The 19,421-nt window shown below is 49.6% G+C and overlaps 1 protein-coding gene across 1 annotated transcript in view; it reads right to left on the bottom strand.

Moving 5' to 3' along the window:
* ptprt (protein tyrosine phosphatase receptor type T) overlaps window positions 1-19,421 on the bottom strand; it is a 301,390-nt gene that overhangs the window by 199,757 nt on the left and 82,212 nt on the right. Inside the window, exons 3-4 of the mRNA XM_064305091.1 lie at window positions 9,521-9,792; window positions 1,891-1,972 (exon numbers count right to left, since the gene is read on the bottom strand). Of these exons, the coding sequence (XP_064161161.1) occupies window positions 1,891-1,972; window positions 9,521-9,792 (354 nt within the window). The remainder of the gene's footprint in view (window positions 1-1,890; window positions 1,973-9,520; window positions 9,793-19,421) is intronic.

Below are 19,421 nucleotides of genomic sequence, written 5' to 3' on the forward strand. Positions count from 1 at the left end.
GCATATTGAGCGCCTTGCTCTGGTCCTCAGAGAGAAACCAGCACAGCGAGAGCCTTGCTCTGGCCTTCAGAGAGAAACCAGCACAGTGAGCATCTTGCTCTGGTCTTCAGAGAGAAGCCAGCACAGTGAGCGCCTTGCTCTGGCCTTCAGAGAGAAACCAGCACAGTGAGCGCCTTGCTCTGGCCTTCAGAGAGAAACCAGCACAGTGAGCGCCTTGCTCTGGTCTTTAGAGAGAAACCAGCACAGTGAGCGCCTTGCTCTGGTCTTCAGAGAGAAACCAGCACAGTGAGCACCTTGCTCTGGCCTTCAGAGAGAAACCAGCACAGTGAGCGCCTTGCTCTGGCCTTCAGAGAGAAACCAGCACAGTGAGCACCTTGCTCTGGTCTTCAGAGAGAAACCAGCACAGTGAGCACCTTGCTCTGGTCTTCAGAGAGAAACCAGCACAGTGAGCGCCTTGCTCTGGTCTTCAGAGAGAAACCAGCACAGCGAGCGCCTTGCTCTGGTCTTTAGAGAGAAACCAGCATATTGAGCGCCTTGCTCTGGTCCTCAGAGAGAAACCAGCACAGCGAGCGCCTTGCTCTGGTCTTTAGAGAGAAACCAGCATATTGAGCGCCTTGCTCTGGTCCTCAGAGAGAAACCAGCACAGCGAGCGCCTTGCTCTGGTCTTTAGAGAGAAACCAGCATATTGAGCGCCTTGCTCTGGCCTTCAGAGAGAAACCAGCACAGTGAGCACCTTGCTCTGGTCTTTAGAGAGAAACCAGCATATTGAGCGCCTTGCTCTGGTCCTCAGAGAGAAACCAGCACAGCGAGCGCCTTGCTCTGGCCTTCAGAGAGAAACCAGCACAGCGAGCACCTTGCTCTGGTCTTCAGAGAGAAACCAGCACAGTGAGCGCCTTGCTCTGGTCTTCAGAGAGAAACCAGCACAGCGAGCACCTTGCTCTGGCCTTCAGAGAGAAACCAGCACAGCGAACGCCTTGCTCTGGTCTTTAGAGAGAAACCACCATATTGAGAGCCTTGCTTTGGCCTTCAGAGAGAAACCAGCACAGTGAGCGCCTTGCTCTGGTCTTCAGAGAGAAACCAGCACAGCGAGCGCCTTGCTCTGGTCTTCAAAGAGAAACCAGCATAGCGAGCGCCTTGCTCTGGTCTTCAGAGAGAAACCAGCACAGTGAGCGCCTTGCTCTGGTCTTCAGAGAGAAACCAGCACAGTGAGCACCTTGTTCTGGCCTTCAGAGAGAAACCACCATATTGAGAGCCTTGCTCTGGCCTTCAGAGAGAAACCAGCACAGTGAGCACCTTGCTCTGGCCTTCAGAGAGAAACCAGCACAGCGAGAACCTTGCTCTGGCCTTCAGAGAGAAACCAGCACAGTGAGCGCCTTGCTTAGAGAGCCAACTACAATCCAGGCCCAATCGCCCAATCAGTGCCCAGCCTCACTAACGCTCTTCTGGCTGAATGGAAGCGAATCCCTGCAGCAATGCTCCAACATCGAGTATAAAGCATTCTCAGAACAGTGGTAGTTGTAGCAACAAAGGGTGGACCAACACTATATTAATGCCTATAATTTTGGATGAGATAATGCATGTCCACATAATTTTGGGCATGCAGTATATATACTCAATAGTAGGCGAGTAAGCTGTTTGGGACCCAGCCCGGTGCATTGAGCACTCAGCACTGACTCTGTGAGAGACTGTGAATGATAAAGAGCCCCCACTCCAGCGGGCTGGGGACTGCCCCCCTCCCCCCCGCCCCCGCCCCTCCCTGCAGCCCTCCTCTGCCTGGCATGGGGGGGCTGCGGGCGCGGGACATGGCAGACGGAGGTGCCAGGGGATTGGGGCAGGAGAGCGGGGACAGATGCCGGGCAGGACGGTGGGGGGGCGCAGCGGGACACTTACTGCAGGGGTGGGCCAGGACTCTGACTTCATCCACCGCAATGAATCCTGGGTGGCCCTGCACTGAGATGGCCTCAAATATCACCTGCAGCAGGAGAGAGGGACAGAGAGAGGGAGGGAGGAGGGGGGGGGAGAGGGAGGGAGAGGGAGGGAGGGGGAGAGAAGGAGGGAGGGGAGAGAGGGGGAGAGAGAGGGAGGGGAGAGAGGAAGGGAGGGAGAGAGAAGGAGGGGGAGAGAGGGATAGAGGGAGAAAGAGAGGGAGGGAGGGAGGGAGGGAGGGAGAGAGAAGGAGGGAGACAGTGAGAGAAAAAATACTTTTGAGCTGCCCTAGAAACTATCCCCACAAAGGTTATTTCACTTACATTTTCACAGGGAGGAATAAGGCAGTTTGATTTATAAAATTGTCAGAGCTTGAAACTTAAACTTTAACTTTAGTTGCAGAACCTTTCTGGGAGGCTGTTTTTAGAGGCTTTCATGCTGAAAGCAGGCACAAAAAAAACACTGTTTGGGCTTAATTAGACCACATGTTCCTAGGCATGGAGCATCACGCGACAGGCAAATGCTATAGGATCGGTCTGAACCACCGCTGCAGCACTTCTGCATGTGCAAGAGACAGGGCTGCATCGGGGTCTGATTTATTCCTGTAATCATGGTTCACTCTTGTGTGCTGAGCGTAAAATGACATACGGTGACAGAGATTATGCAGCATAATTCAGACGTTGCGTATTCTCAAGCAGACACGGTGTATTACAATGCACACACTGCGCATTATAATGCACACATTATGGAGCAGACACGATTGGTTATGGAGTAGCCATGATGAATTATGGACTAGACATTATGCATTATAAAAAAAGACATTAGGCATTATTACACAAGATATGCATTGCGGAGCAGAAATAATGCTTTATAGAGCAGATATGATGCATTATAGAGCAGATATTATGCATTATAGAGCAGGCATCATTAGCTGGTTTACACAGAGCCAGAGGTGCAGCAGAGATTAGAAGGGAGAGGTTAGGCTACCTTAAGCAGATCAGCATGTTAGCTTTTGCTGAGAAGAGCAAGATGTTAGATGACACTAAAGATCTATAGTACAGTTTGTTTTGTGTCGGCAGCCAGAGGGTATATTACCAACTGGGACAATTTGATAAATCTAACATCCGGAAGAGAGTGTGTGTGTGTGTGTGTGTGTGTGTGCGTGTGCGTGTGCGCACTAGGGTATGTGTGTGTGCACGCACGAGAGTGTGTGTGAGCGCGCACGTGCAGGTGTGTATGTGTGTGCAGGCAAAAGGGTGTGTGTGTGTGTGTGTGTGTGTGTGTGTGTGTGTGCGCGCGCATGAAGGTGTGTGTGTGTGTGTATATGTGTGTGTGCGCACATGAGGGTGTTTGTGTGCGTATGTGTGTGTGTGTGTGTGTGTGTGCACGCACTGGGGTGTGTGTTTGTGCATGCATGAGGGTGTGTGTGTGTGTGCGTCTGGGTGTGTGTGTGTGTGTGTGTGCGTCTGGGTGTGTGTGTGTGTGTATGTGTGCGTCTGGGTGTGTGTGTGTGTGTGTGTGTGTGTGTGTGTGTGCGTCTGGGTGTGTGTGTGTGTGCGTCTGGGTGTGTGTGTGTGTGTGCGTGCATGAGGGTGTTTGTGTGTGTACGTGTGTGTTTGTGTGTTCCTAAGCGTTTTTCATTCTGTGTGACTTTCCGTTCTCAGCAATGTCGCCGTTGGCCAGACTCTCAGCTTCATTGTAATGGCACGCTTGCACGGTACGGTCTCTCCCTTCGGAACCCGGCATCTTGATAAGCAGGTAATGGAATCAACGTACCATATCATCCAAGGATGCCATGCATATCCGGGCCGTGCATCGCCGGTTGATTTGATTTGAAAGAAGCCGCGCGCGCCTTCGATAAGTCAACAGTAATTTACAAGCATGTGCGTGCTCGGTCCAGCTGGTTCAAACGTGGCGACGGAATCACAGCATGATTTTATTTTCTAACATCGCCGCAGATACGGCCGACGTCACCGCCGCTGATGAAAGCCGTGCCGTTTTCGCAATGGAAGCGGGCCCAGGCCTTCGATCCATCTCGGGAAGAAACACATCTCACAAAACTCGTGCCGGAACTGAAATGTCACGATTTGGAGAAACCGAGCAGATCGTCTACGCTGTGAGGGCCAACCGTTATTTTTTATTTTCGTGAGTCTGGGCGCGTCCGTACACAAGCTGAATTTATCAGCCTTCTCCTGAAAGGAAGCGAAGCGGCTAGCAAGGCACTGCTCTGTTTCAGCTACCGCCAGCAGCCTCTCAATGTAGAAAAGATGCTGCTTTTTAGATCTGCTCTAATGTACCTGTGTACGCTTGCTGATTAATTTAGAGTCCAGGTGAAAACTATGACATGTACAAGCACTGATTGTGTGTGTGTGAGTGTGTGTGTGTGTGTGTGTGTGAGTGTGTGTGCGTGTGTGTGTGTGTGCGAGTGAGTGTGTGTGGGTAAGTGTGTGCGCGTGTGTGTGCGTGTGTATGTGAGTGTGCGTGTGAGTGTGTGTGTGCGTGCGAGTATGTGTGTGCGTGTAAATGAGTGCGTGTGTGTGAGTGTGTGAGCATATGAGTGTGTGTGTGTGTGTGTGCGTGTAAGTGAGTGTGTGTGTGAGTGTGTGTGTAAGTAAGTGTGTGTGTGTGAGCATGTGTGTGTGTGTAAGTGTGTGTGTGTGTGTGTGCGTGTGTATGTGAGTGTGCGTGGAGTGTGTGTGGCGTGAGTATGTGGTGCGTGTAAATGAGTGGTGTGTGAGTGTGTTAAGTGTGTGTGCGTGTGTGGCGTGATGTGTGTGTGTGTGTGAAGGCGTGTGGAGCATGTGTGTGTGTGTGTGTGTGTAGTAAGTGTGTGAGCGTGGAGCGTGAGTGTGTGTGTGTGTGTGTAAGTATGTGTGTGAGCGTGTGAGCGGAGTGTGTGTGTGTGGAGCATGTGGTGTGTGTAATGTGTGTGAGGGTGAGGGTTCGGGTCTGTGGTATGTAGTACAGTAAGCTGTTTACAGCCTTCTCCTGAGGAGCGGGGTAGCAAGGCCTGTGTTTAGCTAGGAGTCCAATGTAGCAAGGTGCTGCTGTTTTAGTTGTTAATATGACCTGTGTGCTTGCTGTTATGTTGAGTCAGTGTGCTGTGTGTGTGTGTGTGTAAGTAAGTGTGTGTGAGCATGTGAGTGTGAGCGTGAGTGTGTGTGTGTGTGAGCATATGAGTGTGTGTGTGTGTGTGTGTGTGTGTGTAAGTAAGTGTGTGTGTGCGTGTGTGTGTGTGAGTAATTGATATTGACACCTGGGTATAATAGTGCTGAACCTTGGCAGACCCTGAGCAGCATTAGTGAGAGAGACCAGCTGTGACTCAGTGCCCCTCAAAGAGCCAGTCCAGCAGAGGGGGAGGGGGGCGATGACTACAGGTGTAACCTTACGCCACTTTGAACAGCACCCTTAGCAACACCCTAACAACGCACTTAACTCCACTGCGATATAACATCCTCAACACCCGACGCATTTTCACACCCCCCCCTCCCCACAGCCGGTACTCCTTGGCATTTCCCAGAATCCACTCCGTCCGCGAAGGAGCTCCAGCGAAAGTGTAAATACATCAGCAGCTGCGGCGCGCACCTGTCGGACGGGAGTTATTACACAGAGATAATGACATAACAGACACGCGCGAAACATTCCCCCGGACGTTCTCCGGAGAGAAGGTTCTGCCTTTCATCTCCGCGTTAGCGGGAAGGACCTGCAGTTTCCCGTCACGCCGAGTTGGATTTTAAAGGCTTCTCGAAGCGGCAGCGGCTCGTAAATTCTCCGTCGAAGCAGTCGTTTCGCGTCGGATCGCCGGGACCCGTTCGAGGCACCTCGCCTCGCGCGTGAGAACGCCGTTCAGCGCTGGACGCCGTCGCCTCCCGCTCTCTCCTCGCTCGACGCTTCGGACGTTCGGGCGCTTCCTCGCTCGCCAAAAGCCGCGTTAGCCGCGGTCCGTCTCCGGCTGAATCCGGAACCGGACGCCGTGTGCCAGCCGCCGCCCGGCGGTTCTGCCACCCCCCCCCCCCGGAGAGCGGGAAGCGTTTGGCGCTTCGTTTTCCAGCAGCCGGGCCCGAGATGGGAGCCCGGCCTGCCGAGGGCTCTCCCCTGTCTCCGCGCAGCGCCTCCCCCTGGCCGACGCGGACGCAGAAAAACCCCCAGCCGCCCACAACACGCCCGAAGCGCGACCGGCGTCATCCACGCTCCCCCCCACCCCCCCACCCCCCCTCTCCTGAGACTCGCCTGACGGAACCGGCGCTGGGGCCCGTACTCTCGGGGCCCTAGTGCGATTTTTTGCGCAGGCGGCTCTGCAGACGGCTCTAATTCGCACCTCCCACGCCAGCTGTTATTAGGACGCGCCTCTCGTGTTTACGCCCGCTGCTTCGCCGCCTCCCCGCAAAACAAATAAACGCTTTTGTTGTCGCGCCGCGCCCGTTCTGTCGGGCGCCCGAAGCAGACTGCGGTTTGCGAGTCCCTCACACGCTCCTGGGACACCTGTCTGCTCTCACCTACGCTTTTACTGGTGGGGGGTGGGGGGGGTGGGGGAAAGGGAGGGCGGGAGGGAGGGGGAAACATGATTTTGTAAAACACACATATTAGGAGACTCTCAGAGAATACAGCCCGAATGGGACAGCTTTAAAACGTCTGTGTTCAGTATTAGTACTGTATTATTACATCAGTTATATGACTGAAAGAATAATAATGATAATAATTACAATAACAATAATCTTCTTCCTCTTTCGGCTGTTCCCCTTCAGGGTCGCCACAGCGGATCATCCTGATCCCCATATTTGATTTGGCATATGTTTTTTACGCCGGATGCCCTTCCTGACGCAACCCTCCCATTTATCCAGGCTTGGGACCAGGACTACGAACGCACTGACTTGCGCATCCCCAATGGCTGGGTTTTGGGGCATTGGCCGGCATGGCAGGCGAGACCTCTACCACTGAGCTACCGATGCCCCTTAATAATAATAATAATAATAATAAGAATAATAATAAGAATAATAATAAGAATAATAATAAGAATAATAATAAGAATAATAATAAGAATAATAGACAGGCAGAGGGTATTATGTTTTTAATGGCACACCACGTTCGGTAAATATTCCTGTTGTGCGCCAATTTGTTCGCATGCTGGCGCTCGTTTGACGAATCGAGCGCACAGCAGGTTCTCATCGCTCTCCTCGACGCCGCGCAGCTGGATCTCACAGCGGTTATCGAAAACTCTCTCTCCGGATCCAGAGCCATCGACGGCAGTCGGCCCCGTCGTAAAAAACAAATTAATAAGACTCGTTTAATAACCCAGCGTGTCGTAAATAATCAGATATCCTTCCGCGAGCCTCCGTGATGGAAAAAGCTTTTCTGGATTATCTCCTCGTCGTATGCATCCGGGGACTAAATGAATATTTGATCGCGGGGGGGAAGTGTAAACACCTAAATATTCACACTGCTGCCCAAATGTTTGCTCTTCTGTCACGGCGCGGCTGCTCCCGGAGACGATTACGGAGCCGTAAAGCGTTCAAGGACGCCGTTGCGCGGACGAGAAACACGTCTATTGACATTTTATTTCCGACTGAGCAAATCTCCGTGATCCTCTTCCATCTCTCCCTGGCTGTCTTCACCTTCAGGCTCCACCGGGAGGGAGGGAGGGGGTGATGGAGAGATGCCCTAGAAAGTATTTCCACAAAGCTTATTTTCACTTACATTCGCAGGTGAGGGATAAAGCAGGTGATTTATGACACAGCCGCACAAAGGTGACGAAACTTCAGTTACGGAATCTTTCCTGGAGTCGGTTCGTAGAGGCATTCCGCTAGGCCGAACAGCTATTTCTAGCCACGAAACACTGCTGAGTCTCAAAGCCATTACCACAGCCACACAAAATATAGCACACTGACCTAATTACCATATTCATCTCACCATTAACTTTAAAAAAGGAAGAAAAAAAAATTTGATTCTACTACTGAATTGCGTAACTTAACCAAACCGCGTGCAAAGAGTCAGAGATGAGCTGTTAGTGGCAGTTTCCAAAGGGAATCATTTCTACATCGTACGGATGAATTCAACCTGCCCCTCCAACCACAATTCCGGAACATTCCCCTTCTGTTCCAGGCAAGTCCCTCCACAGCAGAGAACCACACTACGCATTTATAGATCCCGTTCCCAAGTGCACATAAACATCGCTCCTTCTGTCGGAAAACCCAACCTGCTGTCAGTAAAAGCGTGTGGACAAATATTGACTAGCCTCTATACTACTGTTTAAAATAAAACCCCTCGTGGCTTGTGTGCAAGAGAGCATTGTGAAATCTCCCCGCATCTTGGCACAGCTAACACAGAGCTCCAGGCGTTTATCATGGGTGTAGCTGCCCTACCTGTGCTATATATAGCTCTAGCTATACCCTCAAACGCATCCGCTACTCAAAGCAGTGTGTCCTCAAATCCCCTTTGGTACCTAGCGTGGTGCTTACAGTAAAGGCAGGTCTATGCAATGATAATTACTATTGGCTGTGACCCAGATGACTCTGTGTCGGCTCTTTCCATTGGCTAAACCGGAACGTGTGCACTTCTAGAAGTGGCCTTGAATAAGAAGTTCTACTCAATGCCTAAATGTGATTTAGTTGATTTAGTTGTGTAAATGTGTAAGACAGCAGAACCCCAATCTCTTGAGCAGCAGAAGATGGGGGGGCACGAGTCATTCGTTCGGCTCCGAGCCTCCAGGCCACGGTCACCGCGGCTACAAAAATCGCTCGTCCCAAACGACGCGACGCAGGCGAAACGGAGACGCTCGCTACCGAGCGCGTGCATCACGGAGCAGGGCGGGTCTCTCCCACCGTCTGAGAAAATCATCACCCGCCTTCACGCAATGCGAGACCTGGGCCACCGAGCTTCACATTCAATCAGCCTTTTCCCCAAAAAACTTTGCGTTGAAATAAATACAAGGCTTTGCTTTTTTTTTCCACTAGACAAAGTGATATATCAAAAAGTAATCTCCAAACCATGTTTGTCCAGAATTACGCCTTTAAAAAACCTGCATTCGATTGTAAGGCGGGTTGAGAAGCTGGTCACATGGGCACACGTCACAGCAATTTCAGACAGACATTGATTATGGGATGGAATGGGATAGGGTGGAATTGTCTTTGAGTGCTTTGCATTGCTGTGGAGACATAAAGTGCCTGGTATGAGTTGGTGTTTGAGTGCTATGCATTGCCATAGAGATGTATGGTACCTAGCAGGAGTTGGTGTTTGAATGTAGTGTGTAGCGAGGAATGACTGCAGTACCTACGCATGAGTTGGTGTGTTTGAGATTGTAGCGGGTTTGCCGATGAGAGATCGGTACGGCTACCAGTAGAGTTGGTGTTTGAGTGTAGTGCGTTGCCATAGAGATGTACGGTACCTAGTAGGAGTTGGTGTTTGGGTTTTCTGCATTGCCATAGAGATCTATGGTACCTAGTAGGAGTTGCTGTTTGGGTGTTGTGCATTGCCATAGAGATGTATGGTACCGAGCAGGAGTTGGCGTTTGACTGTAGTGCGTTGCCATAGAGATGTATGGTACCTAGCAGGAGTTGGCGTTTGAGTGTAGCGCGTTGCCGCGGGAGACGTGCTGTACCTGGTAGGAGTTGGGCCAGAAGGTGCTGATGGCGAGCTCGGCCTTGACCCAGCCCTCGGTGACGAAGGCCGAGGCGTTCCACACGGGGTTGCCCTGTGGGCCGCCGTTGACCTTGACGTAGACGTTGAGCGCCCCGGGGCCCGAGCCGTCCCGGCTGGACAGCGAGTAGTGGAAGTCGATGCAGTGCGTGTCGTTCTCCTTCAGCGTGGGCAGCAGCAGGTGAGCCTTCTGCCCGGAGGCCCGCCCAGAAGCGTTCACCACCATGAAGGAACCTGCGGAGGAACCGGGGAACATGAGAACTCAGGAACACAGGAACAGGCTATGTACATACATAATGAGAACATGCCATTCAGCCCGTCTAGAACATAAGAATACATAATGAGGAGAACAGGCCATTCAGCCCATCTAGAACATAAGAACATAAGAACACATACTGAGGAGAACAGGCCATTCAGCCCATCCAGAACATAAGAACATAAGAATACATAATGAGGAGAACAGGACATTCAGCCCATCTAGAACATAAGAACATGAGAATACACAATGAGGAGAACAGGCCATTCAGCCCATCTAGAACATAAGAGCATAAGAATACATAATGAGGAGAACAGGCCATTCAGTCCATGACAGCCTAGGTTTGTCACCAGGGAGTTTCCTGCGTTGTGTCAAACACCCCAAGGGTCTCTGCCTCGTTCCCCGCATGCTCTTCTACACTCTACTGGCCCTGAAATGGGTCCTGATTTTTCAGTGAAAACAGAATGCAGCAGACCTAGTGGTTCTTCTGGTCAAAGACAGGTGACCCTGGCCAAATGACATGAGCTTTCAAACCCATAAGATGTCTGTACTGAATTAAATAATATCTTGATAGGTCTCCCATATGAAATATGAAGTCACCCATATTGGAGAACATTTTTATATAGTCTCGCTGGTTTCAGCTGGCTTGTGTTCAAGCTGGGATGGGGAAAATAGCCAAACGATCAGGCTTTATACATTTTTAAAACTTATCTTAGAATAATAACAATGAGGTGATTAGTGAGAGTAATTATGCAGGTGGTCTTTGCAGAGCATTGCTGAAACAACAGCAATTCACCGTGATCCCATTAAAGTACTCAATCAGACAGACTGTATCATTTATCCTGTGTGTGCTTAAGCACTTGACATGGACACCCGTATCCAGCTTTAATTCCGTCGAGTGTTGCAACCGAGCATGTATAGGCCAACCGTGTGCAGGTCTTTCTCATTCCCTTTTAATGGTGTCTTTGACATAGTGCAATAAGCTAACTGTGTCAGGATTTTGCACTGTGAGTAGGTCGTAGGACAAACAGACAGACACAGACAGGCACACAGACACTTCAGCATTAACACAGTTGCATACATTCACTATAAAAAGTTAAGAAGACCTTTAAAAGAAAAAGTTGAGTCTTTGAAAAGGTTCAGGAGCTGAATACATTCGGTGACAAATTAAATTGCCTTTCCTACTCTGGATTTATAAGGGCCAGAAGATAGAGACACATAACTCAACGTAAAGAGCAGGAGTGTCCAATCTCACCCGAAAAGGGCTGGTGTGGGTGCAGGTTTTTGTTCTAGCTATAACAAAAACCTACCCCCACACCAGACGTATAGTGTTCATGGACAGTCTGTAGTGGGTTTACATGGGATCTATAGAAGGGGTATAGATTGTGTATAGTGAGTGCATAGTGTGCAGTGAGGGTTTAGAGAGTATAAAGAGGTCTTATATTAAGTATTTACAGAGTGTATTGACTGTATATATGGTGTACAGAGTTATAGAGGGTTTATAACGCATTTATATAGGGGCTACAGAGGGTGAATATTGTGTATACAGGGTTTATAGAGTGTGCAGAGGTGTGATGTGCAGGTGTGATGTGCAGAGGTGTACAGGTGTGGATGGTGTACAGGTGTGATGTTCAGAGGTGTACAGGTGTGGACGGTGTACAGGTGTGATGTTCAGACGTGTACAGAGGTGTATGCTGTCCTCTCTACAGTCTGTTTCAGGACTTGTTTTGAGCCGTTCCCCATGCCCTGAAACACAAGCACTTCTGGCTGCCAGCGAAGACGCCACATGGAGCACCAAATCAAACTATTCATCACGGAAATGGCGTGGGCCTCATCAGCGAGCAGGGTGGGTGATGAGCGTGATGCCCATCAATCACTCTGACCTTGCGATGAGATGGAGCCAATCAATGCAGAGCAGAGCCACAATCTTCCCCGCAGCCGAAGCAGGCCATTATCGCCGAACAGGCCTGATTAAATATCTTCACTCCAGCCTCTCTTGTTTTACATTGGCCTTCCCAGCATGCCCCTCTGCCATTACAAAAATGCCAGCCTCTCTTTTTGCGCAAGGCTGAGTGCTCCCGCGCCTCTCACACCGGCCCGCGTTCCGGAAACATCCGCTTCAAACGCCGATGTTTCAGAGGAGCGGGGTGAAAACAGCGGGGCGGAGCATCACTGTTCCACTGCTGTTCTTTAGGCAGACAGACAGACAGACAAGCAGGCAGACAGGCAGGCAGGCAGGCAGACGGACAGGCAGACAGACAGACGGACAGACAGACAGGCATGCAGACAGACAGACAGACAAGCAGGCAGATAGACAGACAGGCATGCAGACAGGGAGACACACAGACAGACAGGCAGGCAGGCATGCAGACAGACAGGCAGACAGACAGACAGGCATGCAGACAGGGAGACACACAGATAGACAGGCAGGCAGGCATGCAGAGAGACAAACAGACAGACAGACAGACAGGCAGACATGCAGGCAGGCAGGCAGGAAGATAGACAGGCAGACAGACAGACAGACAGACAGACAGACAGACAGACAGACAAACAGACAGACAGGCATGCAGACAGGCAGGCAGGCAGACAGAGAGAGACAGATGGAGGACGGACGGACAAACAAACAAACACACAGACAGACAGACATGCAGGCAGGCAGACAGACAGATGGAGGACGGACGGACAGACATACAGGCAGACAGACAGACAAATTATTGTCTGTTGTACACAGGCTTTTGCCATGCTATACAGCATGCATAAGCATTACTTTCATTTGCATCACCACAATAATCACAATAACTTACATAAAACTTAAGGAGGTACATCTATACTTCAGGCATTTAATAGGAGGTACATCTACACTTTAGGAATTTAGCAGGAGGTGCATCAACACATCAGGCATTTAGCAGAAGGAGGTACATCTACACTTAAGGCTTTTAGCAGAAGCTCTCATCTAGAGCGATTTGTACAGATTACATTCTTCATGTTGCATTCTTATGTTGAAGCACTTCAGCATAAGAACCTTGCTCAAGGCTGCAACAGCAGTGCCCCAGCTGGGACTCAAACTGGCAACCTCGAAGTGGCAAACCCACCTCATGCTGCACTGTTGTCCCGACTGTCACAATTGTAACCTATTTCATGCCTCAATTGGTGCGTCATAAAGGTGTGGGAACTTGGTGTCCAGCCCCAAGGTTTCAGGTCCAACTCCCAAGCGGAAAAAACCCTTTGCATTTCTACCCTCGAGCAACGTACTTAACCTGAACCACTTTAGAGAAATGTGCATCTGTACAAGTGCGCTGTATGAACCGCATGTGGGCTGTGCAAATCACTCTGGACAAGACCCTCGGCTTAGTGCCCAAAATGTAAAACAAATAAATAAGTAATAAAAAATAAAAAGGTATATGTCTGGTAAAGTGTTGAGGCCTGAAGTAGACCCCACTTATAGTTCAGGTAGACCATCTCCTGATTGCAAGTCCACCCAGGCAGTGCACTTACAATCATTCTAATATACTCAGTGTTCTTCTGGGCATCAAGGGGACATTCAACAAAGAAAGTAATCTTTTAATTTCCTTGCATATAGAAATTCCAAAATTGTCGTCTGAATAATGCAAAAAAAAGAAGAAAAAACAACAGCAAATAAATTAATTTGTCTATTCACATTAAATTCCTCCTTGGTCTCCCACATAGTAGTGACTGTTTTAAAGTAATATCTCCAAAAATCAAAAACCACAAACACCTGTGTGAGTTTGAATATGTAAAATAAATCCCGATATTGGTCAAGTAAACTGTAGTGTACAGCATGAATAAAAATACAAATATATTTGGAGTTCACTTAACTGTGCTGAAAATAAACTATTAACTATAGCTGCTGACGCAAATGATAATAATCTTGGAATGTTCTTTGGCAGGGATCTGCTCCACTTTGCTTGTCTAAGATGCAGAAGCATCTGACGTAAGCAGGCAAACATACTGCATTACCCAGAATCCCAGAGAAACAACAGATGCCTAATTTGCATATGTCTCTGCACTACTTCCAATCACCAGATAGCAACACACAGGGAAGCGCACATTATTTATTATTATTTTTAAATATCTGAACTTGAAAGGAATCACAATGAAGCAAGTGATGTTTCAGTGTGACAGGTGGACTTCTGAATACTACTGAATTCTACAAATACTCTAAAACACTGGGCTGTAGGGTAGAGGGAGACTGGTTGGCATTTTTACGAGAGTTGCACATCTAAAGCTGCTTTTCCACCGCATGGTACCGGCTCAACTTGACTCTACTCGATTTTGGTACCAAGTACTTTGTTTTCCACTGCAGATAGTACCCCCCCATCAATCTAGCTGGTCGTCAATAGCGACGCCGCATGAAACTGCCGTTTCTGACCAATCAGTGGTCTGTAGTGTTTTCACGTCACCTTTTGGTATCGCCTCAGCCTGCTTGGAACCTCGACGGAGGTGATACCAAAAAAAGGTACCAAGTACTATCCACAACTTTTGCCCGATGGAAAACCAAGAGTCGAGTCGAGTTGAGCCGGTACCATGCGGTGGAAAAGCGACTTAAGTGACAGGAAATGTCTGAACCATGTCTAAAAGCGTGGACGTCCTATCTCTCTCTCTCTCTCTCTCTCCACCCGGTGATCGGCGAGCTTTCGGTTAGCGGCGCGAAACGGAAACGGTTTCCCCGCACGCGTGATAGCGAGCGCGCTAACGTCGGAGCGGGCAAATCGATTTTAACGCGGGCGGCTCCCGCTAACCGCGGGAGATAAAGGGAAGGGATTAATAAACGGCTCCCGACCGGTTCTCTGTCGCTCGACGGCCCCGCGACTAACGCAGAGGGAGGGGAAAATTGCCCGCTTTTGCCGTGACGGTCGAGCTCGAATCCTCGTCCCTGTGCGTTCCGTTCGTCGCGCGCCACTTAGCGGGAGCGCGAGAGCGCTGAAGCGGGCGCTCAGGTACGCCGTCGCGCATCAGCTTCAATGAGCGCAAACAGATCCGTTCTCTTACTCGCCGGGAGCCGAGGACCCCCCACCCCCCCCCCCCCGAGTTCGCCTGGGCTAACGATTTTAGCGCGTAGCGTTTGAGCGGCGGCGACTTCGTCCGACGAGGACGCCTTTCTTCATAGGAGCGCCACTCCCGAGAGAGGCCGAGCTCTTCGGACTGGAGATCGCCTTCTCTTCGAGTCAGACGGCGGTTTTGTTCCGCACTAACGCGAAATGACGAATGGCGGGCGCTATGGCGACTGTCACTTTAATATGCAGTTATTGGAGGGGCGGTGTTTTTTTTTTGGTCGGCGGCGGCTGCGTTTGATCGAGCCCCGCCGCTCCTCGTCCCTCGGCCCCAGCAGTAATTTTCGGAGACAATAAAGCGCCTGTTTGCCGCGGCGCTGGATGAGCGCGGCGGTCCGCTGCGTTCCCTGGAAAGCCAGGGCGCCGGAAGAAAGCGGACACCGCCCTGCCGTAACTCCCAGAGACACGGAGGGGCTCAGCCGCGGCCTGGCAGAGCTGCAGCTACCAGCAGGGAAATGGCTCGCCATCCTGTCTCTCTCTCTCTCTCTCTCTCTCTCTCTCTCTTTCTCTCCCTCTCTCTCCCTTTCTGTCATTCTGCTCACCATCCTCTCTCTCTCTCTCTCTCTCTCTCTCTCTCTCCCTCTCTGTCATTCTGCTCACCATCCTCTCTCTCTCTCTCTCTCTTTCTCTCTGTCATTCTGGTCACCATCCTCTCTCTCTCTCTCTCTCTCTCACTGTCTCTCTGTCATTCTGCTCACCATCCTCTCTCTCTCTCTGTCATTCTGCTCCCCATCCTCTCTCTCTCTCTGTCATTCTGCTCACCATCCTCCCTCTCTCTCCGTCATTCTGCTCACCATCCTCTCTCTCTATCTCTCTCTGCTCACTATCCTTTTGCTCCACTGACCATCATCTCTCTCTCTGCTCATCATCCTCCGACTGTAGGGAGCCTGCTGCCCCCCCCCCCCCCCCCCCACCCTCCCACCACAGCCCAAATCCCCAGCGAATCGGTGCTTTCAGTGCCAGGGAATCGTCCCCGTTTCACACATTTAACGCGCCCGATTCCCAGAGCCCTGCCCCCGACGACAGACCCGCGCCCCATATGTCCCGCGTCCCGCTCGCGCGGTGGCCTTTCAGCACGAGCGCCCCGGCCTCTCCCCCGATTCCCACGCCCTAATTAATGTGCCGTGCCGCCGGGGCGACGGCCCCTGTATCACGGGCCGCGGACCGGCGGCGGCGGCGGTCGGGGGTGGGGGGAGCGACGGGCTGTGTGTGCCGCGGCGCATTACGTGTCACATGACACCCCGGGGAGGAAAACGAAACAGACAAGGGCCCCCTCGGCCAAGCAGACAGATCCAGAGTGGCCTTTTCAATCCCGCCGAGCCGCTGTCTTAATGACCTTTTCCCGCTCGGCCTGCGTCGCCCGCCGCTGTCACACGCGAAGGCCCAGAAAGGCCCGCTAACCAGGCCGCTAATCCGATAAGAGCAAAATCAATGACGTGAAGTGTCATCGCCGGAGGGGGGGGGGGGACGCGGCGAAACGCGACGGCGTCGAGCTGACAGGAGAGCTAGCGTCAACGCCGCGGCACAGCCAATGGAACTTAGCGTATGCTATTAATGTCACGGCACAATGCTGACAGGAGAGCTAGCATCAACGCCGCGGCACAGCCAATGGAAATTAGCGTGTGCTATTAATGTCACGGCACAATGCTGACAGGAGAGCTAGCATCAACGCTGTGGCACAGCCAATGGAAATTAGCGTATGCTATTAATGTCATGGCACAATGTGTCACATTAGCACTTAACCAACTGAGGTTATGAAAAAACTCCAGAAAGTTAACTTTAAGCTTATTTTTATATTCAAATTCAAAGAAAAAATACATTTTTACATTTGTAATCGCGTTTTAAAATGGACAGACAAGTGGCGACGCTGAAAGAACAATCTAACAACAATAATACTACTAATTAAACCTTATTATTAACAAATATGTCCAAAGGTAAATAGTGTGTTCTACCAACATGAGCACAATCTGACAGACCAACATCAAATAAAATGCCTGAAACAGATTTGAAAGTAAATATGAAAGCTGAACCTCAGTATCTATATTTATCTTGTCCCTGTTAACCCCTCCCGGGGAGCACCTCCTTGTTTTTCGAGCAAGCCTGAAAATAACATACCCAAAAGAACGGTGCCTATTCTCGAGTCCTTTTGAGTACTGGCATAATCTTGGTCTCTTGGGATCCCTGGGAGTTACTGTACCTTCCAGGTTTTTTTTGAGCTGAGAATTATTCCAAATATTACTGAAGCCAAGCAACAGAAGCTCAAACGCGGTAGGTGCGAAAGTTTTTTTTTTTTTTTTTTCTCACCTAAGAGATTTTTTTTTTTTTTGAGTGGATACAGATGCTTGTGGCTGTGCCTGGTCAGCTCAGAAACACAATGGAGCCACACAGCAACAATTATGGACAAATCCTCATTAAAATTTGATGGCAATACCACCAATAATGAGTATTCTTTCACTAACAGTTTTTATTTGGCATTTAACATAAGCATAATCATAATACAGTGGCATGTAAAAGTTTGGGCAACCCTGGGAAAACTGCATGATTGGTCGAATCCCAAAGTGAAAATAAATTATCACAACATCTGCAGGATACAAATATGCCACATTTACTGTCTTATGTTTTTTTCATTCTGTTAAATCCAGCAAATACATAGTAATTGTGCATTGAAATTTTCAGTAGTATTTCATGTTTAAGTTCATACCCGGCAGAGGTTGGGTTGACTTCTTCTCGCTTATAAATTCAACCAAACATGCAATTTTCCATAGGTTTCCAAACTTTTTCCTACCAACTGTAACTGTTCAGCCGAATCTTGATTTTCAACACCATCTTTTCCCTTCAAGAATTACAATGCCTTTCATGCTGAATCAGAACATAATGTTTGAACAGCCAGACAGTCATATTTATATTAATATTCAATTATTTTCACATCTTCACGTGCTCAGGACCCTGGGCACATGTGGATTGGCTATTAAGGTCCTATAGTAACCAGATGTTTCTGAAATTACGACATGATATGTGAACATAATCCCTCCACCACCCCCCTCCCCCCCTCACTCCCTCACCTGCACAGAAGTCTCTTCACGAACCGGATGGTAAAATGCACACACGGCTATTCTGCTGTAACGAACCAAGTTGCATAACATGAAACGTTAGAAGCTGTACAGTAACATTGTCACAGGAGAAAGAGTCAGATTCCTCCACAGGAATCTTTCCACACCATTGTCACCTATGGAAGGAGCGGGGGCGGGGGTGGAGGGGGTTAGACATTAACCTTTAAAAAGCATTACTGCTACCCACTGGACACTGGTACACAATACCAATGTGTCCGCTCTGCCTCAGACTGGATAAATCAAATTATTCTGCCTCGTGCAGCCCTGAAATGGTGCAGTCCAAAGTAATTACGCCTATAATCTCTCAGCGTAGCGTCGGAGCACTGTAAGAGATTCTCAGCGTATAGATCCCAGTGAAATTAAATGCTTTATCCTGTCAGCAGTCATTCCTGCAGCCTACGGGGTCAGAATCAGATTCATCCCCTCACCCAGGTTTGGGTTCAGTCACTCGGTACAGTAGCGAGCAGAAACCCAGCGCCTTTGCGATTTCAAGCGAGATTCATTTCCCCCGCAGTTCCACACCGAATCCCATAATTTTCATCATTATTTAAGACGACACAGAATTGAAAATGAAAATGAATGTGGTGGAGTTTTCTCTCAGTCTCAATGCTCCAGTGTGAAGTATTCCCCATCTCAACTCTTAACCACTTCTCATATGGTATTAAAATGTCATTTCCTGGCATGGTCGTAATGTGATATAATGACGTAAGCAATGTTATAATAGCGCAGTTCTTGTCCGTAGAGTAATGAGTGAATAATGCTTCTGTTAGGAGCACTGCGTTAAGTGATTGGCAAGTGCTACCGGTTGATTGAAGCAAACTACAGAGTAGTCACTGGGAATGCATGCTACAAATATAACACGGCACAGCCTATTTTAAATACTGGACAAACACATTTAACTAAACTAATATTTAAAATGCACCTTTTGGTTTTTAAGACCAAAACCACATTGGTCCTGGCCTGTGGACTTCAGCTCAGGGTTCAGAGCCGAAGCCTCTTACCTGAGTTGGCTGCCTACACCTCTGTATCATTTGGGAGACAATCCAGGAACATGCTAATAGTAGCTAATCTGCAAAGCTGAAAGATTGTGATCACTGTAGCTGACTGGTAACATGAAGTGAAAGGAGACAGGAGCGGTGGACGTGAGCCAGAGATATCGCAATTTGTTTGAATGTTTAGAGTGGGGGGGAAAACACCTGCTGACGGACGCATCCTTATTTATGGCAAAACAGTGGCCTTGAACCCTCGAAATTCCAAGAAGCCTGAAAGAATGTGGAGCTAACGTGCTAACGTGCTAACAGACTGTGCCAACTGTGTGACCAAAAAAAGTCGGCCTTGGGGGGGCTTTGAGTCGTGAAAGGACCGCCACCCACGTGCCTCGGCCAGACACAAGCGCGTATCTCATCACACACAGCTAATCAGGCG

Source organism: Anguilla rostrata, chromosome 13 (assembly GCF_018555375.3).
Source record: "Anguilla rostrata isolate EN2019 chromosome 13, ASM1855537v3, whole genome shotgun sequence".
NCBI classification, from domain to species: domain Eukaryota; kingdom Metazoa; phylum Chordata; class Actinopteri; order Anguilliformes; family Anguillidae; genus Anguilla; species Anguilla rostrata.